Genomic DNA, 17,204 nt, shown 5'->3' on the forward strand with positions numbered 1-17,204 from the left:
GAAAAATACATCCAGGTCACCTCAAGAAGGCTGTGAACATAAGATGTCCTCACTTCCGACACAACGTTAATACCTAAAGAATATTGAGTAATGTTTTTGAATCAAAAGGGCATTTACATGGTATTAGTCCGAAAGCATGCAGAGTTACACAACCAGGCTATTGTAGATTTTTTTTCTCTTATTAAATGGATTTGCATTGTAGCATATTTGTGAATGTTTTCTTAGTCTTTTATGTTAGAAACACCAATCATTTCAAGCTATTCAGTATACATTTGACTGTTTCTAAAGTGAGTGAACTGAATGATCTCCTGAAACTAAATACTGTGACTAGTGGATTCATCAGAACTTTTTACATAATCCTAAAACTTTTAAACCCAAGTGTGAGAACAACTAAGTTCTAAGTTTTATGTTCTAAACGAAAAAAAATACTGTTCTGATACTTTGGTGTTCATGCAAAAAAAAAATCTTTGGGGCTTAGTTTTTCTGCCCTGTTCCCCTCACAATTTTCCTCAAAACAATTGCAATAGTTACGGATTGAGGATTACTAATAGTGAACACGTCTTAACGGATAAGCCTCAAGGATAAAGCTTCTCTTTGACTAGCCCCTCTGAGCTGAATCAGAAGAATATACAGAAAGGGAAAGGGAAGGGGGCTGACTGTGGAGAGCCGTCATTGACCAATAAGAGAATAAGGTAGGTTAAGAGTTTTGTCATTATTTTTATTCTCTCAAATCTGAATTAATGCAGTGAATTATTAAATGCTTGTTATTTCAAGTTCACAAAGTGCATTGAATGTATGATATCGAAAACAGAATAGAACAGAATAGAATAGAACTTTAGATGGCCAGAAAGAGGTTTTTTGTTTGTTTGTTTGTTTTTAACTACCTTGAAAAACCTCTAAATAATGTTCAGTAAATACTGAAAAATAACGTAAGAGGTTAGAGTTGTTTGAAATAACACCCATAAAAACAGCTTAAATTTGATTTAAATTCTTGGATATGTTGACAATAACATAATTTCCTAAAACTGAAATGAATAATAATAATAATAATCGTCATTATAATAATAATAACACTTCTGAAATGAATGAATTGCATTAATAGTAATTAAAACACAATATTTTATAGGCAATTATAACCAGTTGTTACATTTCCTTACTCTGAATTTGTGGTCATTGTATTTATTCAGTATTTAATTGCTATGGTAAATTTGATAGCTACAGAAGTTTTTTTGTTGTATTATTAAGTGATAAGCCTGAAAATTAATTGGCTTTTTTGCCATAAGCCAAGCAGCTCCATCACAGAGACTGAAATTATACCTAAAAATAAAATAATCCCCTGCTTCTGTCTCGCTCCATTACAAATTCCTTTCTTTCTTCTGTAAGAGTATTATCCAAAGATTCCTCATGTGCTCACACCAACCGCAACAGCCCTGCACTAAAAACAGGTCTTAGTAAATATGCTGCTTGTTTTTACTGGCTGTCAAGAATGTCCCACTACAATCCAATCCTATAAGGCTACTGTTAAATTGAATTTCAAATGCTTCTCATTGTATTTATGCTTTAATTACCTTTGAAACATTTTTGCAGAATGTTTTTTGACCAGTTTCGAGGCCAAAAACAAACTCCTGAAGGCAACATGAATACACAGTATATATACGAAATTTTAGGGTAAGAAATTAAAACACAAGACATTTTTTTTTACGGTTTAGATTTGGTTCTAGTTCTAGTTTTAGTTCTAAGAGCAAATTACAGATTGAGACATAATTTCATGATGTTATGTCTTCTTTTTTTTTTTTTTTCTTTTGTAGAGAAAATGCCTTGTACTACATTGCAGCTTCCTTTGCTTTGTTGTGGATTCTGGTGTGGCTGTACAGAGACAGCCTGGAGATAGAGAACCTTTCTGACAAGTATGTCTTCGTGACTGGTTGTGACACGGGGTTTGGCAACCTTCTGTGCAAGAAGCTCGACCGTAGAGGTTTTCGAGTTCTGGCTGGCTGTCTCACAGAGAAGGGAGCTGATGATCTGAAAAGAGTGACAGGGCCTCATCTTAAGACAGTCCTGCTGGATGTGACCAGTCAGAGCAGCATCCAGGCAGCTATGGAGTGGACCAAGAAGGAGGTTGGCGATAGAGGTGAGATTAAATCACACAATAAATATATGAGAAATCAGTTTTGAAATTGTAACTTTTCAATTTTGTTTTCTTTGTAGGACTTTGGGGTATTGTGAACAATGCTGGACGTTCCTTACCCATGGGTCCTTCAGAGTGGATGCGAGTGGAGGATTTCCACAGCACACTGAAAGTGAACATGAATGGAGTCATTGCCATGACTATGACCTTCCTGCCCCTCATTAAAAAGGCCCGTGGACGTATTGTAAATGTGGCATCTGTCCTCGGCAGGGTGGCTGCAAATGGTGGTGGATACTGCATCTCCAAGTTTGCAGTGGAGAGTTTCTCTGACTGCCTGAGGTAAAACCGATAATAGAGTAGAAAAAAAAATCATCCTTTATTTTCCCACAATGGGAAAATTCAAATTCAGCAGCAAGTCAAAAGTAAAGGGAAGTATTGTTATTCAAAGTGAGGTAAAAAAAAATTACAACAATAGAAAAAGAAGAATAAGAGACATTAAGGGTGAATTTGCAACATATGATAAATTATAATGCTGTGCAGTTATTAAAAATAGCACAGTCAAATTCAAGGAAATCTATGACTGAGTAGAGCAATAAAAACGAACAAGATGACTGCATTTGTGCATGTAAAACAGCAACAGAGTATTTGCACAGACACCCATTAATGAAAGGTCGTATGTGCAAATAACAGCAGAGATGTGAACACTTATTTAATGAGAGCATTGATGGTTATAAAGTCTATCAATTTTTACATAATAGAAAATGTTAATTTTTACAGTTGTATTTATATAATAAATTTTTTTATGTAACTTGAGAGAAGACCATTTTGAATTGACAAGCCTTACCTAACCCTCTTATGTTTTTGGCTTGTGCTATTAGCTCTTGCGAATGTACAACCTATAGACTGATTACAGTAAATCATTTTATGCATGCAGTGATGCATTTTATGCTATGAAAAATGTAAGTGTTAGAAAAGAGTTGAAATGATCTGTCAATTCCTATTGATTAATCATGATCAAAGCATGATCAAACTAAAAGTTCAATGGTATAAAGAGGGAAGGGTAATTTACAAACTTTTAAATGAACTTGAAGCATGTAAAACTGCATTACATGCTTCTGTATGGTTTCCATTTTCAGGAGAGATATAAACTACTTTGGAATCAAAGTGTGTATCATTGAGCCAGGGTTTTTCAAGACAGCAGTCACCAATCTTGATCCCATTGAGAGGGAACTGCACCGTCTCTGGAATCAGCTCAGCCCCGAAGTGAAAGCAAGCTATGGAGAGAAGTACCTGGATAACTGTAAGTATAAACAGACTTACAGAGGAAGGAAGCTTTATGCGTTGAGCTGTCTTTGGCAATGTGTGCTAAAACCGTATGTGTCTGTTCAGTGGCCGTTTTGTGGATGCCTGGAGCGGCACAGTGTTTGGGGCAACACTAGTAATGAAAAAGGGAAAAGTTATCCTTCATTTTAGCGTTTCTTGTTTCCAGACATCAAGATCCAGCGTTTGATCATGCATGCCGTGTGTGACTCAGACCTCACCAAGGTGACCAGCTGCATGGAGCACGCTCTGACTGCAGCTCACCCACGCACTCGGTACAGCGCCGGCTGGGATGCTAAGCTTCTCTGGATCCCTCTCTCTTACATGCCTTCCTGTGTGGTTGATATTGGACTGAAGCTGGTGCTCCCTCGTCCTTCCAAGAGTGTGTAACTCATCAATTCTTGAAGAATGCCTTCAGAATTTTTAGCTTCATTATGTTATTGTGTCTGATGCAGTAGACCCTGCTGTCCATAATAGACACTGACCATTTAATAATCAGATTATGCTTGTATGCATTTTGTGTATATTTTACTGTACAGTAGTATATCCATATAAGTTTGTATATTTGTGAAATTTGTCAATTAAGACTGGTCTAACCCTATTGCAAAGAGAAAATAGTACTTATTGCTTTATTTTGTTTTTGTTTGTTTGTTTGTTTGGGGTTATTTCTGTGAAATTTGTTATTTTGCAGGCATGGGCACCGGTACGTTGAGTGATCACAGCCTGAATAAAGTTATATTAACCCCAGAGAAATATTAAAAACAAGCTCAGCTTTGAATCAGTAACCCATCATATCAATAATAAACACTGTCTGCATACTGTGTTACAATAATCTGCATTGTTGTGATGGCTGCCAAACCTGGTTAAAATTTAAAGAGGCCCTGGTTGTCATGTTGGGTTCCAGTTTCTTTACCCACATACAGAATACCTCCAGGAGAACAAATGGTCAGATAAATAAAGTTTATTTTAACAATGATGAAAACAGTGAGATTGTGTGATTCTTGTCCTTGAGGTTGGCAACCAGGGTTGTCTGAAAAGCAGTGGAAAAGAGATGGTGAGTTTGGAGGTTGTCGGAAATTGGAGCTTCAGGAAGAATTTGACTGACCTTAATTGATATGAAGAAAAACTTCAGCCAGGGGGAAATACAGTGGTTTCTAGGGTATGGTCTCTTTGTGGGTGTCTTTGAAGGCCCTAGAGGACCGACTTTGGGCACCCTTGATCTAGTGGATGAAGGGGAGAAACAGGAGGCAAACAGAAAAATCCCACAAAGAAACCAAAACCCTGATTCCCAACACTGTTCTCAACTTGTACATAATTATGAAACAAACCAATTTCTTAATTTTAAGATCAAGTCACTTCAACAAGTGTATTTGGCAAACAAAACAGCTAAATGAAACTTGTGTCAAATCTCTAAATGCTACATTAATACTACTAAATACTTTGTTCACAGACACCCATTAATGAAATAACAACAAAGCCAAATTCAATTAGGAATTATTTTTTATTGAGCTCCACTAAAATCCCATTTATGATTACTTGTGATGTTTTATCTTTTTCAGGAACATCATCAAGAACGAGATAAAAATCTAAATGTTTCTAACTGAAAAGTTGCCTAATTTATGCCTTAGCCTGCATATGATATTTCACTATGACAAACCAACACAAAGTAATGTGATAAATCTCACAATAAATTTAGATAATTACTCGACTAGTTCCATCATTTTTATTTACAGGTTTATATTTCTGTTCAGCTACAAGCTCAAACAAATATAACTAGGTGTGTGATAAATACCAGATGATTTGTTTGTAACCTACATCCTGAAAAATTAACTGCCAAATGCCAGTCTTGGAAAATTCCTGACACAACCTGAAAGCAGCACAGCGTTTGCTCTCCTGAACTTTGACATATCAGCTGGAGCTTTACAGACGGAGCATTCTCAGCCAACCCGACTCCTCTTATCAACTCCACGTTTGTCGCTGTCGTTTAACCATGCACTGCCTCAACGCGCTGCGACTGTCAGAACTTCTGCAAGTTATTTCCAAAAATACAAATACGATGAGGAATTTTCTCTCCATACATCCAGTATGTTTGGTCAGAAATTCAACAACTACATTTCAGCGACGAACTTACACCCACGCGGATCATTCCTATAATAAAATGTAAGTACCCCTGTTTGGTACTTGTTGGTTATATATAAACTTTTTATCAGTTGATAAATAACCTGACAGTGAGTTGAAGGCAAGTTCATTTGTCATAGCAAATACAATTTATCAATATCTGAATAGAAAAGAATCTTAAAATGACACAGAACGTCTCATCCGAAAGTAAGTTATATAACTAAGTTATATTTAGGAATATTTGGATAAACGCGGCTCTCAGGATTTTATGTTATTAATTTTAGTCCAAAAAGGGAGAAAAAAACATGACTATTTAATACTGGAGATGTCAGGTATATAAATGATATCTTTGTCATTTGTATTTATCACAAAGCACAAAATATTTCCTAATTTTATTGTAATAATATGATTGTAAAGGACTGAAGGTTATTCTATTCCGAGTAATGAAAATATGACAATATTAATATTTTGTCTTATAGTCTTTACTTTTCATTTCAGGAACATGCATTCCACATCTCCCAGTTCTGGAGTGGAAAACATGCTTTTCTACACCATCACCGAAGGAAGAGACCAAGTGCCCATTTCATACTTTAACGCTGTAAATATAGCTTCTATTTTCTTCATTTTAAGCATCCATTGATTCCCTATGCCCTTTAGAAACAGGTAAAATTTATTCCACAAATATCATCATATGGGTTTTACATTACATCTGGAGAGATGATGAGGCTGATTTTATGTTTTCAGGCCCTGAAAAAAACTGGCCTTCAGCCCTCAGACCCTCGGCTCAGAGAGTGCATGGAGAAGCTTCAGCAGGCTGAGACGGACTCTGTTGGTGAGGTGATGATGGATAGAGACCTTTTCCACAGGTGAGATGGTATTAGCATTTAATATTCTACAGAATTTTCATCTCAAAACTGAAAGCAGAATTAGATAGATACATTCCCAGATTGTGCTAAATAGGGTGCACCAATTGAGAAGTTTTGCACCAATTGAGAAGTTTTCTTAACATTGTTTTTGAAATCTGTCAGCAGGCTTCGTCAGCACAATTCCAGTACTGTTGTATTTTTAAGGCATTAGTCTTGCCACACTACATGTCGTATCTCCATTTGCTCTGATGAGAGTTGGGACCTCAGGCCAACTTTTAAATACAAGGTCTCCACCCAGTTTTTGCTGGGCCTCAATTTAAATTCCTACAATCTTTTAAAGCATCAAAATAGATGCAGGATCCTCTACAGCCCTTCACAATTGTATCTTTATCACAGCACTAAGAGCCTCATGGTGTTTTGTTTCCAATCATCACCAGGCTTCTGAAACCATGCGTCCAAGCTATTATTGGTCTGACCTTCAAACAATAATCCAATATTCCATTTTAATACAAGGTTTATGGTCTGTGTAATGCTGCATAATTACTTCTGCTAACTTCTCCTGTTGTATTTTCAACTACCCCAAAATTTAATGAGAAATGTACCATTAATAAATGTATGCCATGTGATCTAATATGTTATCTGCACCTCTCATTCTTTGTCTTATCTCTCCGAGGTGCATTTGTTTGTCCATTTGCAAAATGATATGCCACCCTGCACCAGGCTGAAATTGTTTGTTTTAGTTTGTTCTGCAAAAATATTAAATTAACCAAACAAGAGATTGCCATAATGTTCAATGCTTGTTTTATGTTCTGTATGTTATGCCTTGTCATATTTAGAAAATATAATATTGAAGTGAATATAAATTTTAGCCATTATTGTCTTTGTTATGTTTCATTTTCAGATGTGTTGGTGGCAACATCGTTCTGCTGATCCAGGCCTTCCGAAAAAAATTCATCATCCCTGAGTTTGATGTGTTTGCAGAGAAAATCAATGAAATCTACAAGACAGTTCAAGAACAAAGTGATGGAAAGGTAATTTTATTTTGCTTGACTTTTTATTTCATCAAAATCTGACAAAAGTGTTGATGTTTGAAATCTCAAATTCAAAACTTAACATGTTTATCTCCACTTTCTTAAAATTTGTCAACTGGGATTTTTACATTTAAAAGCTGCTACATCTTTCATTACCATATTCTGCTTTTCTGTTTTTAAACTGTGGCTTCAGGTTGCTGACTACATTCCTCAGCTGGCTAAGTTCAGTCCAGAATTATGGGGTGTTTCTTTATGTACAGTTGATGGACAGAGGTAGGATTTACATTTACTTTTTCTGACCATTCAGAACTTAAACTAGACTTATTACTGAATATTATTTAGAGTAAGGTACATGTTGAATATTTATATGCCCAGAATTGAGGTGTTGAGCAAACATATTATTAAAGGCAATAGAAATATCTGAAAAGATATTTCATGGTGCATACCAAAGCACCATGAGCACACAAGTCGTCAGAGGTCTAATGCAATCAAAAACCCCAGAAAAAGCTTTAAAAATGCCCCCAGTTAGCTAATTAAATATTTTTTATCTATAATAACTATATCAATTATATTTGAGAGCGTTTTCCATATTCTTTCTTTAGGCACTCTGTTGGTGACACAAAGCAGCCCTTCTGTCTGCAGTCATGTGTGAAGCCCTTGCAGTATGCCATCGCTGTCCATGAATCTGGAACAGAGAAGGTTCACAACTATGTCGGCATGGAGCCCAGTGGACTCAAGTTCAATGTTCTTTCTCTTGATGAGGAAGGTATGCATAACAGGTCATCACCACCTTGTTTCACTTCTAAAATCTTCATCACTCTGTCAGTGTATGACAATGCTATACATGCACATGGTTTAAATTTAAGCATTAATTCATTCATATTTTTCCAGTTGTTGTTCAGAACTCTTATTTAACTTTGTGTTTATCTCATTTATACTCTCATCTAGATCAGCCTCACAACCCCATGGTGAATGCTGGAGCCATTTTGATCAGCTCTCTCATCAAGGTGAACAGGTTGACTTTAATAGTCGCATTTAGGTCATGTGCAAACAACAAACGAAATTGTTTCTAGTAAAAATCAGTTACAGAAGCATAGAAAGTAGGTGTTATTGCTGCTTTAGAGATACAAAAACAGCAATGGTTATTTAAATTATTGTTGCTGGTCTTTCAAATGAATATCTCAAATGAATATCTGGAAAACATTAAATTTGCTCTGGACACATTTGAACAATAGCAAAGAGCGACGCTTATACCTGGCAGATTGTTGAGTCAGCTGCAGTGAGATTCTTAAAATAAATTTCTAAATACACTATCTGAATATAGATGATTCTCGTTGATGTCTTAAAGATTAATTTTACATATTTAAAACAGAAAATCTAAAATGGAGCAGTTTTTCTAACTCCATATCTGTTTGAACTATTACCCAAAGTTGAGCTATTACTGTCGATGTGTCCTTTATTGCACTTTATTGCAACTGTTAGCAGTGAAGTACATTATGCCATTACTAATATATTCATGAAGCTGCTCGTGATGTATGTGTAGCAGGTCATAAATAAACTGACTGTTCCAATCAAAGTTTTTCTTCATTTCCAGCCTCTCTCAAATAAGGCAGAAAAGTTTGATTATGTAAGTAATGTGCCTTGAATATCTCTTTCTTATGAAACCATCATTTTAAAATTATGGCACAAATATTAATTTTTTCATAGTTGTATTAATGTGAAGAAATTATCATATTTTTTGATTCCCAGGTTATGGAGTTTGTGAAAAAGATGGCCGGCCAAGAATATGTTGGATTTAGCAATGCCACGTGAGTTCATCATACCCAAACGTTTTGACTCTTTGTATACATGCTCAAATAGTTTTTCTGTTACACACATTATGTTTTCAGTTCTTAAATACATTCTTGATAACCCATTATTAACCCCTGCAGCTTGTCGTTCTCAGGTTTCAATCAGAAAAGGAAACTGGTGACAGAAATTTTGCCATTGGTTACTACATGAAAGAGAAGAAGGTCTGCTAAAACACATTGAGCGCATTTTCTTCTGCCTTTGTTTTGGTGATATTTTTCTTTCAATTTATACAAACTTTGTAGAAATGTAATGTCAAGCTCTGATTTTTATGTTTTATTCACCAGTGTTTTCCTCCAGGAGCTGATATGATTGATGCCCTTGATTTTTACTTCCAGGTAAGACTCTTTGTCTTCATCAAAAAGGCGGTGCGTCTTCCTCTGTGATTTAAGATTGAGTTGAACTGAAATAGAAATTATTTAGGTTGAATCATTTGTGTCTTGGGGGACTCTTTTCCCTCTAGCTTTGTTCCATTGAGGTGTCCTGTGAATCAGGAAGTGTCATGGCTGCTACTCTGGCTAATGGAGGGATCTGTCCAATCACAGGCGAGCGAGTCTTGAGTGCAGAGGCGGTGAGAAACACGTTGAGCCTCATGCACTCCTGTGGGATGTATGACTTCTCTGGCCAGATGGCTTTTCAAGTTAGTATGACTTGACACAGACCAGCTAAAAGTATGTATTGCTGTTCAGCTGAACCATTCATGATCTCCTCTTCCAGGTGGGCTTGCCAGCGAAATCCGGAGTGTCTGGTGCAATACTGCTGGTGATCCCTAATGTAATGGGAGTGATGTGCTGGTCCCCACCTTTGGACAGAGTTGGGAACAGTGTTCGGGGAATACACTTCTGTCAGGCAAATACAACAATATTTGTTTAATATAAGACATAAAAGCTCCTCTGCTTCTTCCCTGTGGTCTTGTTGCTATCTGCAGAAATACACTGCTTCAACCAATAATAGGAGGAATGTCCTATTAGCAGTGTCAACCAGGCTTGTGTATGTGCTGAACAATGTAATTGTTATGTTATTCTCGAATGGATGGGTATGAATGTGGTTGTTTGGCAGATTAAGTGTTAGTATTAAGTATTAGGTATTAGTATTAGTTTGTGCCAAGAAGGTCAACATTTTTTGATGCTGAGTTTGCATGTGCAAAATCTACATTGACCTTCTTGTGCAAAAGTCTTACGTCATTGTCAAACTATGATCTTCCTCATTTCTGCCTGGGCTTAGAATAATTGCAGAGTAAACCATTTTTTTGACAGAATATTACTCAATGTTTATTTTGAGCAATTTTAAGATATGCTATCACTTTGTAGGCACACTTTGGCTGAAGGTTGAATTGATAAGACATAAATAGTCAAGGGGCATAATCTTGTACCTCTGAGATTATGTAGGGGACCATAACTGAAGACTTTCTTTATCGTTTATCATAAATTTGTCACAAAGGCTAAAATGAATAATATAGGAGTATCTCAAGCTCTTAAACCTGAAGATTATAAAATAAAATGCTGTTCTGTTCTGCATCTGTAGGAGCTGGTTTCACAATTCAATTTCCACAATTACGACAACCTGAGGCACTTTGTAAAGAAGCAAGACCCCCGCCGGCAGGATGGAGACGACAGGGTACGCTGCTTTTGCTCTGTGTGTAATTTCTGTGTAGATACATCACTTTATGCTCATGCAACTTTAATGTATTTTCAGAACAAGTCTGTTTTCAACTTGATGTTTGCTGCCTTCAGTGGGGATGTGTCAGCACTGAGAAGGTACCCAAAGCTTTGGCTTTTATTTGTCCTGTTTCTTTACATCTGGTCTGAATAATAACACAACAATTTAAGTAACAAATTGAATCAAGAAGGAACTCTGTTTAAAGTTAGGAGCATGAATTGTTACGTAGCATAATTTCCACCAGTTGTAGTTTCATATTTATTTTAGTGCTTATTATGACAAACAGTAAAGGGGATAAATATTTTTTTATTATACTTAGACACAAAGTGTATGTCTAAGTATATCATTTGTTTTTTACAAGAGTACACAATAAAGTGGGCAGTGAGTGCAGAGTTGTGTAACTGTTGCACAATAGCTGTTTGGCCAATAAATTACATTTAGATAAATGTTTTTTCAAGAGTTTGCTTACTGTTGAACTTATTTCTAAGACTTCTTGATTAACTTCATCATAGGTGCTATTAGAAACATAAACAATCTGAAACATACTTAATATAAAATGAACAATTTAGTACATTTTATTATTTTGTGCTTTGGTGTGCATGGAAATCTTTACAGGATAATACAACAATGTAGTAAAAAATAACCTCTCCCCCTGCAGGAGAAACCTGTGAATACACTTTTTGTATTGGAGTGATCCAGAACAATTTTTCTTCTGATATTCATAATAACCCAACAATGTTGTAGATCAAACATTTATTCTCATGTTTATATTCCCTTAAATTGTTCTTAATATTTATTGGTAATCAAAAACAACGAGTGAACAGTCAAAATGACTTATGTTTCAGATTTGCCCTTTCAACTGTGGACATGGGTCTGAAAGACTACGACTCTAGAACAGCGCTACACATTGCTGCAGCAGAGGGTGAGCTCCTCCATCACCTCTCATCTCATTAGTTATTTTTGGAACTGAAATGTTCAGCTGTCTGGTATCCATCAACCTATCTGTCTTTGCCAGTGCCCAGCCAAGTATTCATTCCATAGACATTTTTTTTTTCCAGAAGTCTGACATTTCTGTTTAAAATACCTTTTTGAGTATTATGAAATACTCAAAATTCTCAAAGATATTAAATTTGAAGTTTTCTGTAAACTATGATAATCAAAACACTAGAAATAAAGAAAAAATATGTAAAAATAAAAAATAAAAACCTGAGTCATTGTGAATACTTTCTGGATTCACTGTGCCTACTTCTTTGTGCTTTTATATATAGTCTCATCATCCTTTTAAATATAATAGAAAATGTATGGAAAATTATTATTTTTTTCTCAAATAAATAAAGCCCATTCTGAACTTTTGAAAAATGACTTGGTGGGCCGAAATCTGAAAATGTAATTATTTCTACCTTTTTGTTCTCAGGTCACATAGATGTTGTAAAGTTCCTCATTGATACCTGCAAAGTTGATCCATTTGTTCAGGACAGGTTTGAACAATTACTTCTTCTTTTGCCTCATTCTTAATGTCATAGTGTCTATTAAACATTTGAACATGCTGTCTATATCTGAACTGGCAACATTCTCCAAGATAATTAGTTAAATTTCACTGCAGGTGGGGGAATCTTCCAGTTGATGATGCCATGCAATTTGGACATGAAGAAGTTGTGAAGATGCTAAGAGAATATCAGCAAGACTGGAAACAGCAGGAAATGCAACATGGTGAGGCTGAACATCCCCGAAAACTGGATACAATCGAAGGCATGGTGTGATAGCTATAAAACAGAATGGTAGCGTGACAGCACATTTATGAAACCTATGTGAACTTGTGGAAGCTCATTGTTAAACATGAACTAAGAACCAAATCAAAACATCCTGACGAAATGAATGTAATTGAACTATGCATACTGTAACAAATATTTCAAGGGTTTAAGCTATTATATTTATAATTTGTCAAAATGTGTCAAGTAAAATATTTAAGGACAATGTCAAATTAAAACTGCTGCAATTCTGCATCAACCACAATGTTTTTGCTTAGATATCTATTTAAAGCTAAAACTTTCTGTATGATTTGTAAACATGTGTTAATAAAGTGCTTTTACAGGCTTTAATCTCTGTATTTTGCAATTATATTTTCCTTACATGGCCTGTTGGATCATGAATATAAGTATCAAAGAATAATTAGTCATTTTTCAACACAATCCAGAACAGCCATTCCTTTGTATGGGATTTTCATTAGCCTTTGATGTTCACAGGGGCTTATTCACAAATACTTCTGGCCTTTGTAACTACATGCACACATGCAAACTTAAAACAAAACCACAGGTATTTGCAAAAATTCTGTGTGTTTACAATACAGAATTGCAAAATTTGTATTTTGTTTAATCTTGAAAGTTTGAATACATAATAAAACAATGGAAAATGTGCTTAGTAATACTCTGTTGTAAATCTCATTAATAAAGAGATGTTTTTGAAGTGTTTTAATTTATAACAGTTCCTTAGCAGTTTGTCTATACACCACTCGTGGCTCAGTTTTCAGTTACCGGGTGGCGCTGTGGTAGCATGAGACTAAACTTAAAAAAAAATGATCAGGACTTTATTTGCATGAAAAGAAACCTCTTGTGAACAACAGGTCCTGAAAGTTAAAAGAAAGTGCATAGCCAGCCTGCTGAGCAGACTACACAACAGCATCCAAAAATCTGGACTGATTAATGTATTTACTTTCTATCATTTTTGGCCTGAGCAGCATGCTTCTGAATAAAAAGCTAAGCACTTCTAAGATTATAGGAATTTTGAAGATTAAAATAAGTAGTGAATTTAATGACTAATCAGTAAAATGTGAGAGGAATTTAGAGAAGCCAGAATAACTGGGGGGGGAAAAAGTAAGGCTGACAAACAGAAATAATTGGGGTCTGGAAGTGTGTCATCTCTAGGAAACAAGTTAACCTTAGAGTCAGTATTTGCTGAATATTCTGTAACTGTATCCAATTCCGTAACAAATTTTTGCAGATGAAATGCATTTTATCAGCATATTATTTGCTAATTTATCATGTCTCTCTTGTTTTGTTTTTTTTTTGTTTAGCTTTTTTGTGCTTGTCATTTGTACTATTAGAGGTCTGAAATTAACTTAACATTAAGGTTTTACTGAGATTTTAGTTCACTGCTAAATCCTTTCACAGATTGACCTCAAAATAAAATGATTCCCCTGAAATGTTTAAATCTTTAATTAATTAGCTATGTCTCTGATTTTCTTTTCTTTCAATCAGGAATCAGATTATTAATTTATTTTTTATCATAAAACTTTGACCAAACATGACAAAGCAATTTAGATGCCATTTTCATGACTTTATTTTGATGGAGTGAGAAAAGAATCCAGAATGTTCTTTTTTCCACAGATATTGCTTTTCTTCTTAACCCATGATCTGCAAAAGCAAATAAAATTATCAGTTGCAATGTTCAAACATCAATCATTACAATCTATGTAATTCTTGAGTTATCAAATACTAACGCTGTTCATCCAGCTGATGTAAGCAGAAGCACGGGTAAAGACGGTGGGTTTCTGGTAGGTGTTACAGCCAAGGGAAGACACAAAGCTGGTCACTCCGTGGACCACCCACTGGCCGTTGACACTGCAATTCAGGGGTCCACCAGAGTCACCCTGCATAAGTAAAATTATATTTTAAAAAATTAGTCATGAAAACTGGATGTCACTGACTTTATTTTGATTTCTTTTATTGCACCCTTGGAAAAGTATTCCTGCCTCTTGAACTTTCATGTTTTGTTTTATTATAACAGCAAAATTAAAGGAATGAGTAATAAGTTTAAAACATGGAATGATTGTTAAAAAAAAACAGCATGCCCACAGAGCTCAGTTCAAGTCATTAAAAAATGGAGAGAATGTGCAAAACCATCTGTTAGTTATTTTCTATCTCACAATCATGCACTGTTTTGTGTTGACCTGTGACATAGCATCAAAATGTCATACACTAAAGTTTGTGGGTGTAAGCTGACAAAAAAGTCAGTTAATTATTTCTGTATCACCATCTGTTGGTGTCAGTACTTTTATGTAACTCCACACATCATTATGGACCTTATGATTGTCCACTTTTTTTGAAAAGAGGGAGTTCAACAGGTGGCTCACCTGACAACCAGAGTCGCTGGCACCTCCAGCACAGACCATGGAGCTCTTCACAGTGCTGCCCCACCAGCCAGAGCTGGTGCAGGTGTTGTGATCAACAACAGGCAGGTAGGCTTGCTTCAGCTGAGCAGACAGGTTACCACCAGCTGGGAAAAACAGCCAAACATATCATTACCTATCTGAACGTCCACCATGTTAATCATCTTGGTGTGAAATTGTGTTTGACTCACTCTGAGTGCGTCCCCATCCAGTGATGTAGCAGGGGGGTTGTGGGCCAGAACCTGACCGGAGGGAGGAAGAATGCCCAGCTGGACGTAGTTGTTGAGGACAGCGTCAGTGGACAGACGCAGCAGAGCAATGTCGTAACTACAAGACGCAGGAAGCAAATACCAATTTTTTTAAGATTCTTGGAAGGTGAGTTGTGAATACAATTTAACTCTATAAAGAAACATATTTCTTAGTTCTTTTAAAATAATAAAACCACCTAACCAAAATGTTATTTTATTCAAAAATCCATTAAAACCGTATTGTTCAAGAAATAGGTATCACATATCTTTTAACAGAAGTTAAGCAACAAAAACTTCTTTTTTTCTCAACGGTTATGCTGGCAATTACTTAACTGATGCTCTTCCCTGGAAGTTATAGTAACAATTAAAGAAGAAAACAACATAAAATATATATTTTTTTACATGGAAAGTATTATACATAACAAGTAAGCATCAGATTACACACATTCTTCTTGTTTTTAAAACTTAAGTGCAAGATTACTTAACATGTGGCATTTGACGTATAGGTCGGTCTTTTTTGCCCTATACACATTAAGAACTGGCAAAACTACATTCTTACTAACCCTCCAGCCACATTGTTGGAGTTCCAGTTAGGGTGGATGTAGACCTGGCTGACGCTCAAGTACTGCTCTTTTCCCTCGTTGTTGCTGATGTCATGATCTCCAAGAACGACACGCCAAGTCATTGATCTTTTGCCCATGCAGAAGAGACAAGAAGTTTCTTTTAGTTATTACTTATACAAGATGATTCAAAAAAAAAAAAATAACAAAATGATCTATAGTTATTTGAAGCTGAATCTCTAACAAGTAGGACAGTAGTATTCAGGTCTATGAAAATTGCTTGTTCTCTTGTTTTTGATCTCTTCAGCTTTTCCATGATGCATAAGATTCCCACCTGTCCACACAGTGAGCAGCAGTCATGACCCATCCTCTCCGAACAAGAGTTCCTCCACAGGTGTGGTAGAAGTAGCTTCCAGATTTGTACTGAAGGGAGATCTGAAAAACACCAAGAGACAGTTTTGCAAACACAAGTAAGCAAACCCCAAACCTTTTCTCCAATGTCTTAAAAACACTTTCTAAAAATAAGCTCTAACTCTTGACGGGAATGAAGAGATTCAAAGGAAAATGTCCAGGTTTGATTGAGAAAAAATAGTAATAATTCCTGGACTTGTTTTAGAGAAATATTTAAGGGACATATACTTTCATTACATTTATCAGTTGGTGTACTTGAGTTATAAAGCAGATGTGATCAGTTTAAAATCTGATGCTGAAGATTTCACTTATTAATGTCAGCAAGCAAGTTCCATGAAATTTGCATGTTTTCTTGTATTTTTAAATAACTTTAAAGCTACTTTTAGGCCTTTTTGTCTTGTCTTTATGGTGGTGATTGTTTTGTTAAGTTTGCAACACATGGATTATAAGGTCTGAAAGGATTTGAAGTATACCTGCCATGGCCATGAGTTAGGTCTGGCCACCTCTCCTCCCACAACTCTTTCTTCACCAACACTGTCCTCCAGGTACCTGGGCTGGGGTTCAGCCAGAACTGAGAAAAGCAGATATCCAAAAGAACTATTACATTTAAGTCTATATGGGGTTTCTCTGGAGAATCTTCAAAATAGACTAGGTGGTACTTACCCAGGGCTGCAAGAGAGGTCAACAGAAGAAACCTGAGCATATCTGCAGTCTCCTTAAACTTTCTGTCCTGACAACCTCTGTCCAATGCTCTTTTATACCCTCAGGTCAGCTAAATCTGGGAGTGTTGTGAATTACGTGTTCAATGCCACCCTACGTCCACCTGTGCAGATCCCACAGTTATCGTCAG

At 35.9% G+C, this 17,204-nt stretch overlaps 2 protein-coding genes and 1 pseudogene across 3 annotated transcripts; 2 read left to right on the forward strand and 1 right to left on the reverse strand.

The window, feature by feature from the left end:
* The first annotated feature begins 623 nt into the window (after positions 1 to 623).
* Positions 624 to 4,049, forward strand: rdh5 (retinol dehydrogenase 5 (11-cis/9-cis)). The gene is made up of 6 exons (XM_055025255.1): positions 624 to 692; positions 1,588 to 1,668; positions 1,809 to 2,131; positions 2,209 to 2,467; positions 3,265 to 3,428; positions 3,618 to 4,049. Exons 2-6 carry the CDS (start codon positions 1,589 to 1,591, stop codon positions 3,836 to 3,838), a joined length of 1,047 nt encoding a protein of 348 aa, XP_054881230.1. The 5' UTR covers positions 624 to 692; position 1,588; the 3' UTR covers positions 3,839 to 4,049.
* A 1,329-nt stretch (positions 4,050 to 5,378) lies between these two features.
* gls2b (glutaminase 2b (liver, mitochondrial)) lies at positions 5,379 to 13,438 on the forward strand. Of its 2 annotated transcripts, XM_055027486.1 has the most exons (18): positions 5,379 to 5,608; positions 6,065 to 6,164; positions 6,311 to 6,432; positions 7,334 to 7,463; positions 7,657 to 7,736; positions 8,066 to 8,229; positions 8,412 to 8,470; positions 9,058 to 9,090; positions 9,213 to 9,271; positions 9,409 to 9,475; positions 9,599 to 9,649; positions 9,775 to 9,951; positions 10,029 to 10,160; positions 10,836 to 10,928; positions 11,007 to 11,068; positions 11,816 to 11,892; positions 12,385 to 12,448; positions 12,574 to 13,438. In XM_055027486.1, the coding sequence occupies exons 1-18, from the start codon at positions 5,439 to 5,441 to the stop codon at positions 12,728 to 12,730; spliced, it is 1,797 nt and encodes a 598-aa protein (XP_054883461.1). In that variant the 5' UTR covers positions 5,379 to 5,438; the 3' UTR covers positions 12,731 to 13,438. The 2 variants fall into 2 exon arrangements, with proteins under 2 accessions (XP_054883461.1, XP_054883462.1); XM_055027487.1 differs by lacking the exon at positions 5,379 to 5,608 and having other exon boundaries at positions 6,072 to 6,229.
* An 844-nt stretch (positions 13,439 to 14,282) lies between these two features.
* On the reverse strand, positions 14,283 to 17,121 carry LOC129358128 (elastase-1-like; annotated as a pseudogene).
* Positions 17,122 to 17,204: the final 83 nt, after the last annotated feature.

This window comes from Poeciliopsis prolifica, unplaced genomic scaffold, assembly GCF_027474105.1.
Source record: "Poeciliopsis prolifica strain line A6 unplaced genomic scaffold, Auburn_PproV2 SCAFFOLD003, whole genome shotgun sequence".
Taxonomy (NCBI): domain Eukaryota; kingdom Metazoa; phylum Chordata; class Actinopteri; order Cyprinodontiformes; family Poeciliidae; genus Poeciliopsis; species Poeciliopsis prolifica.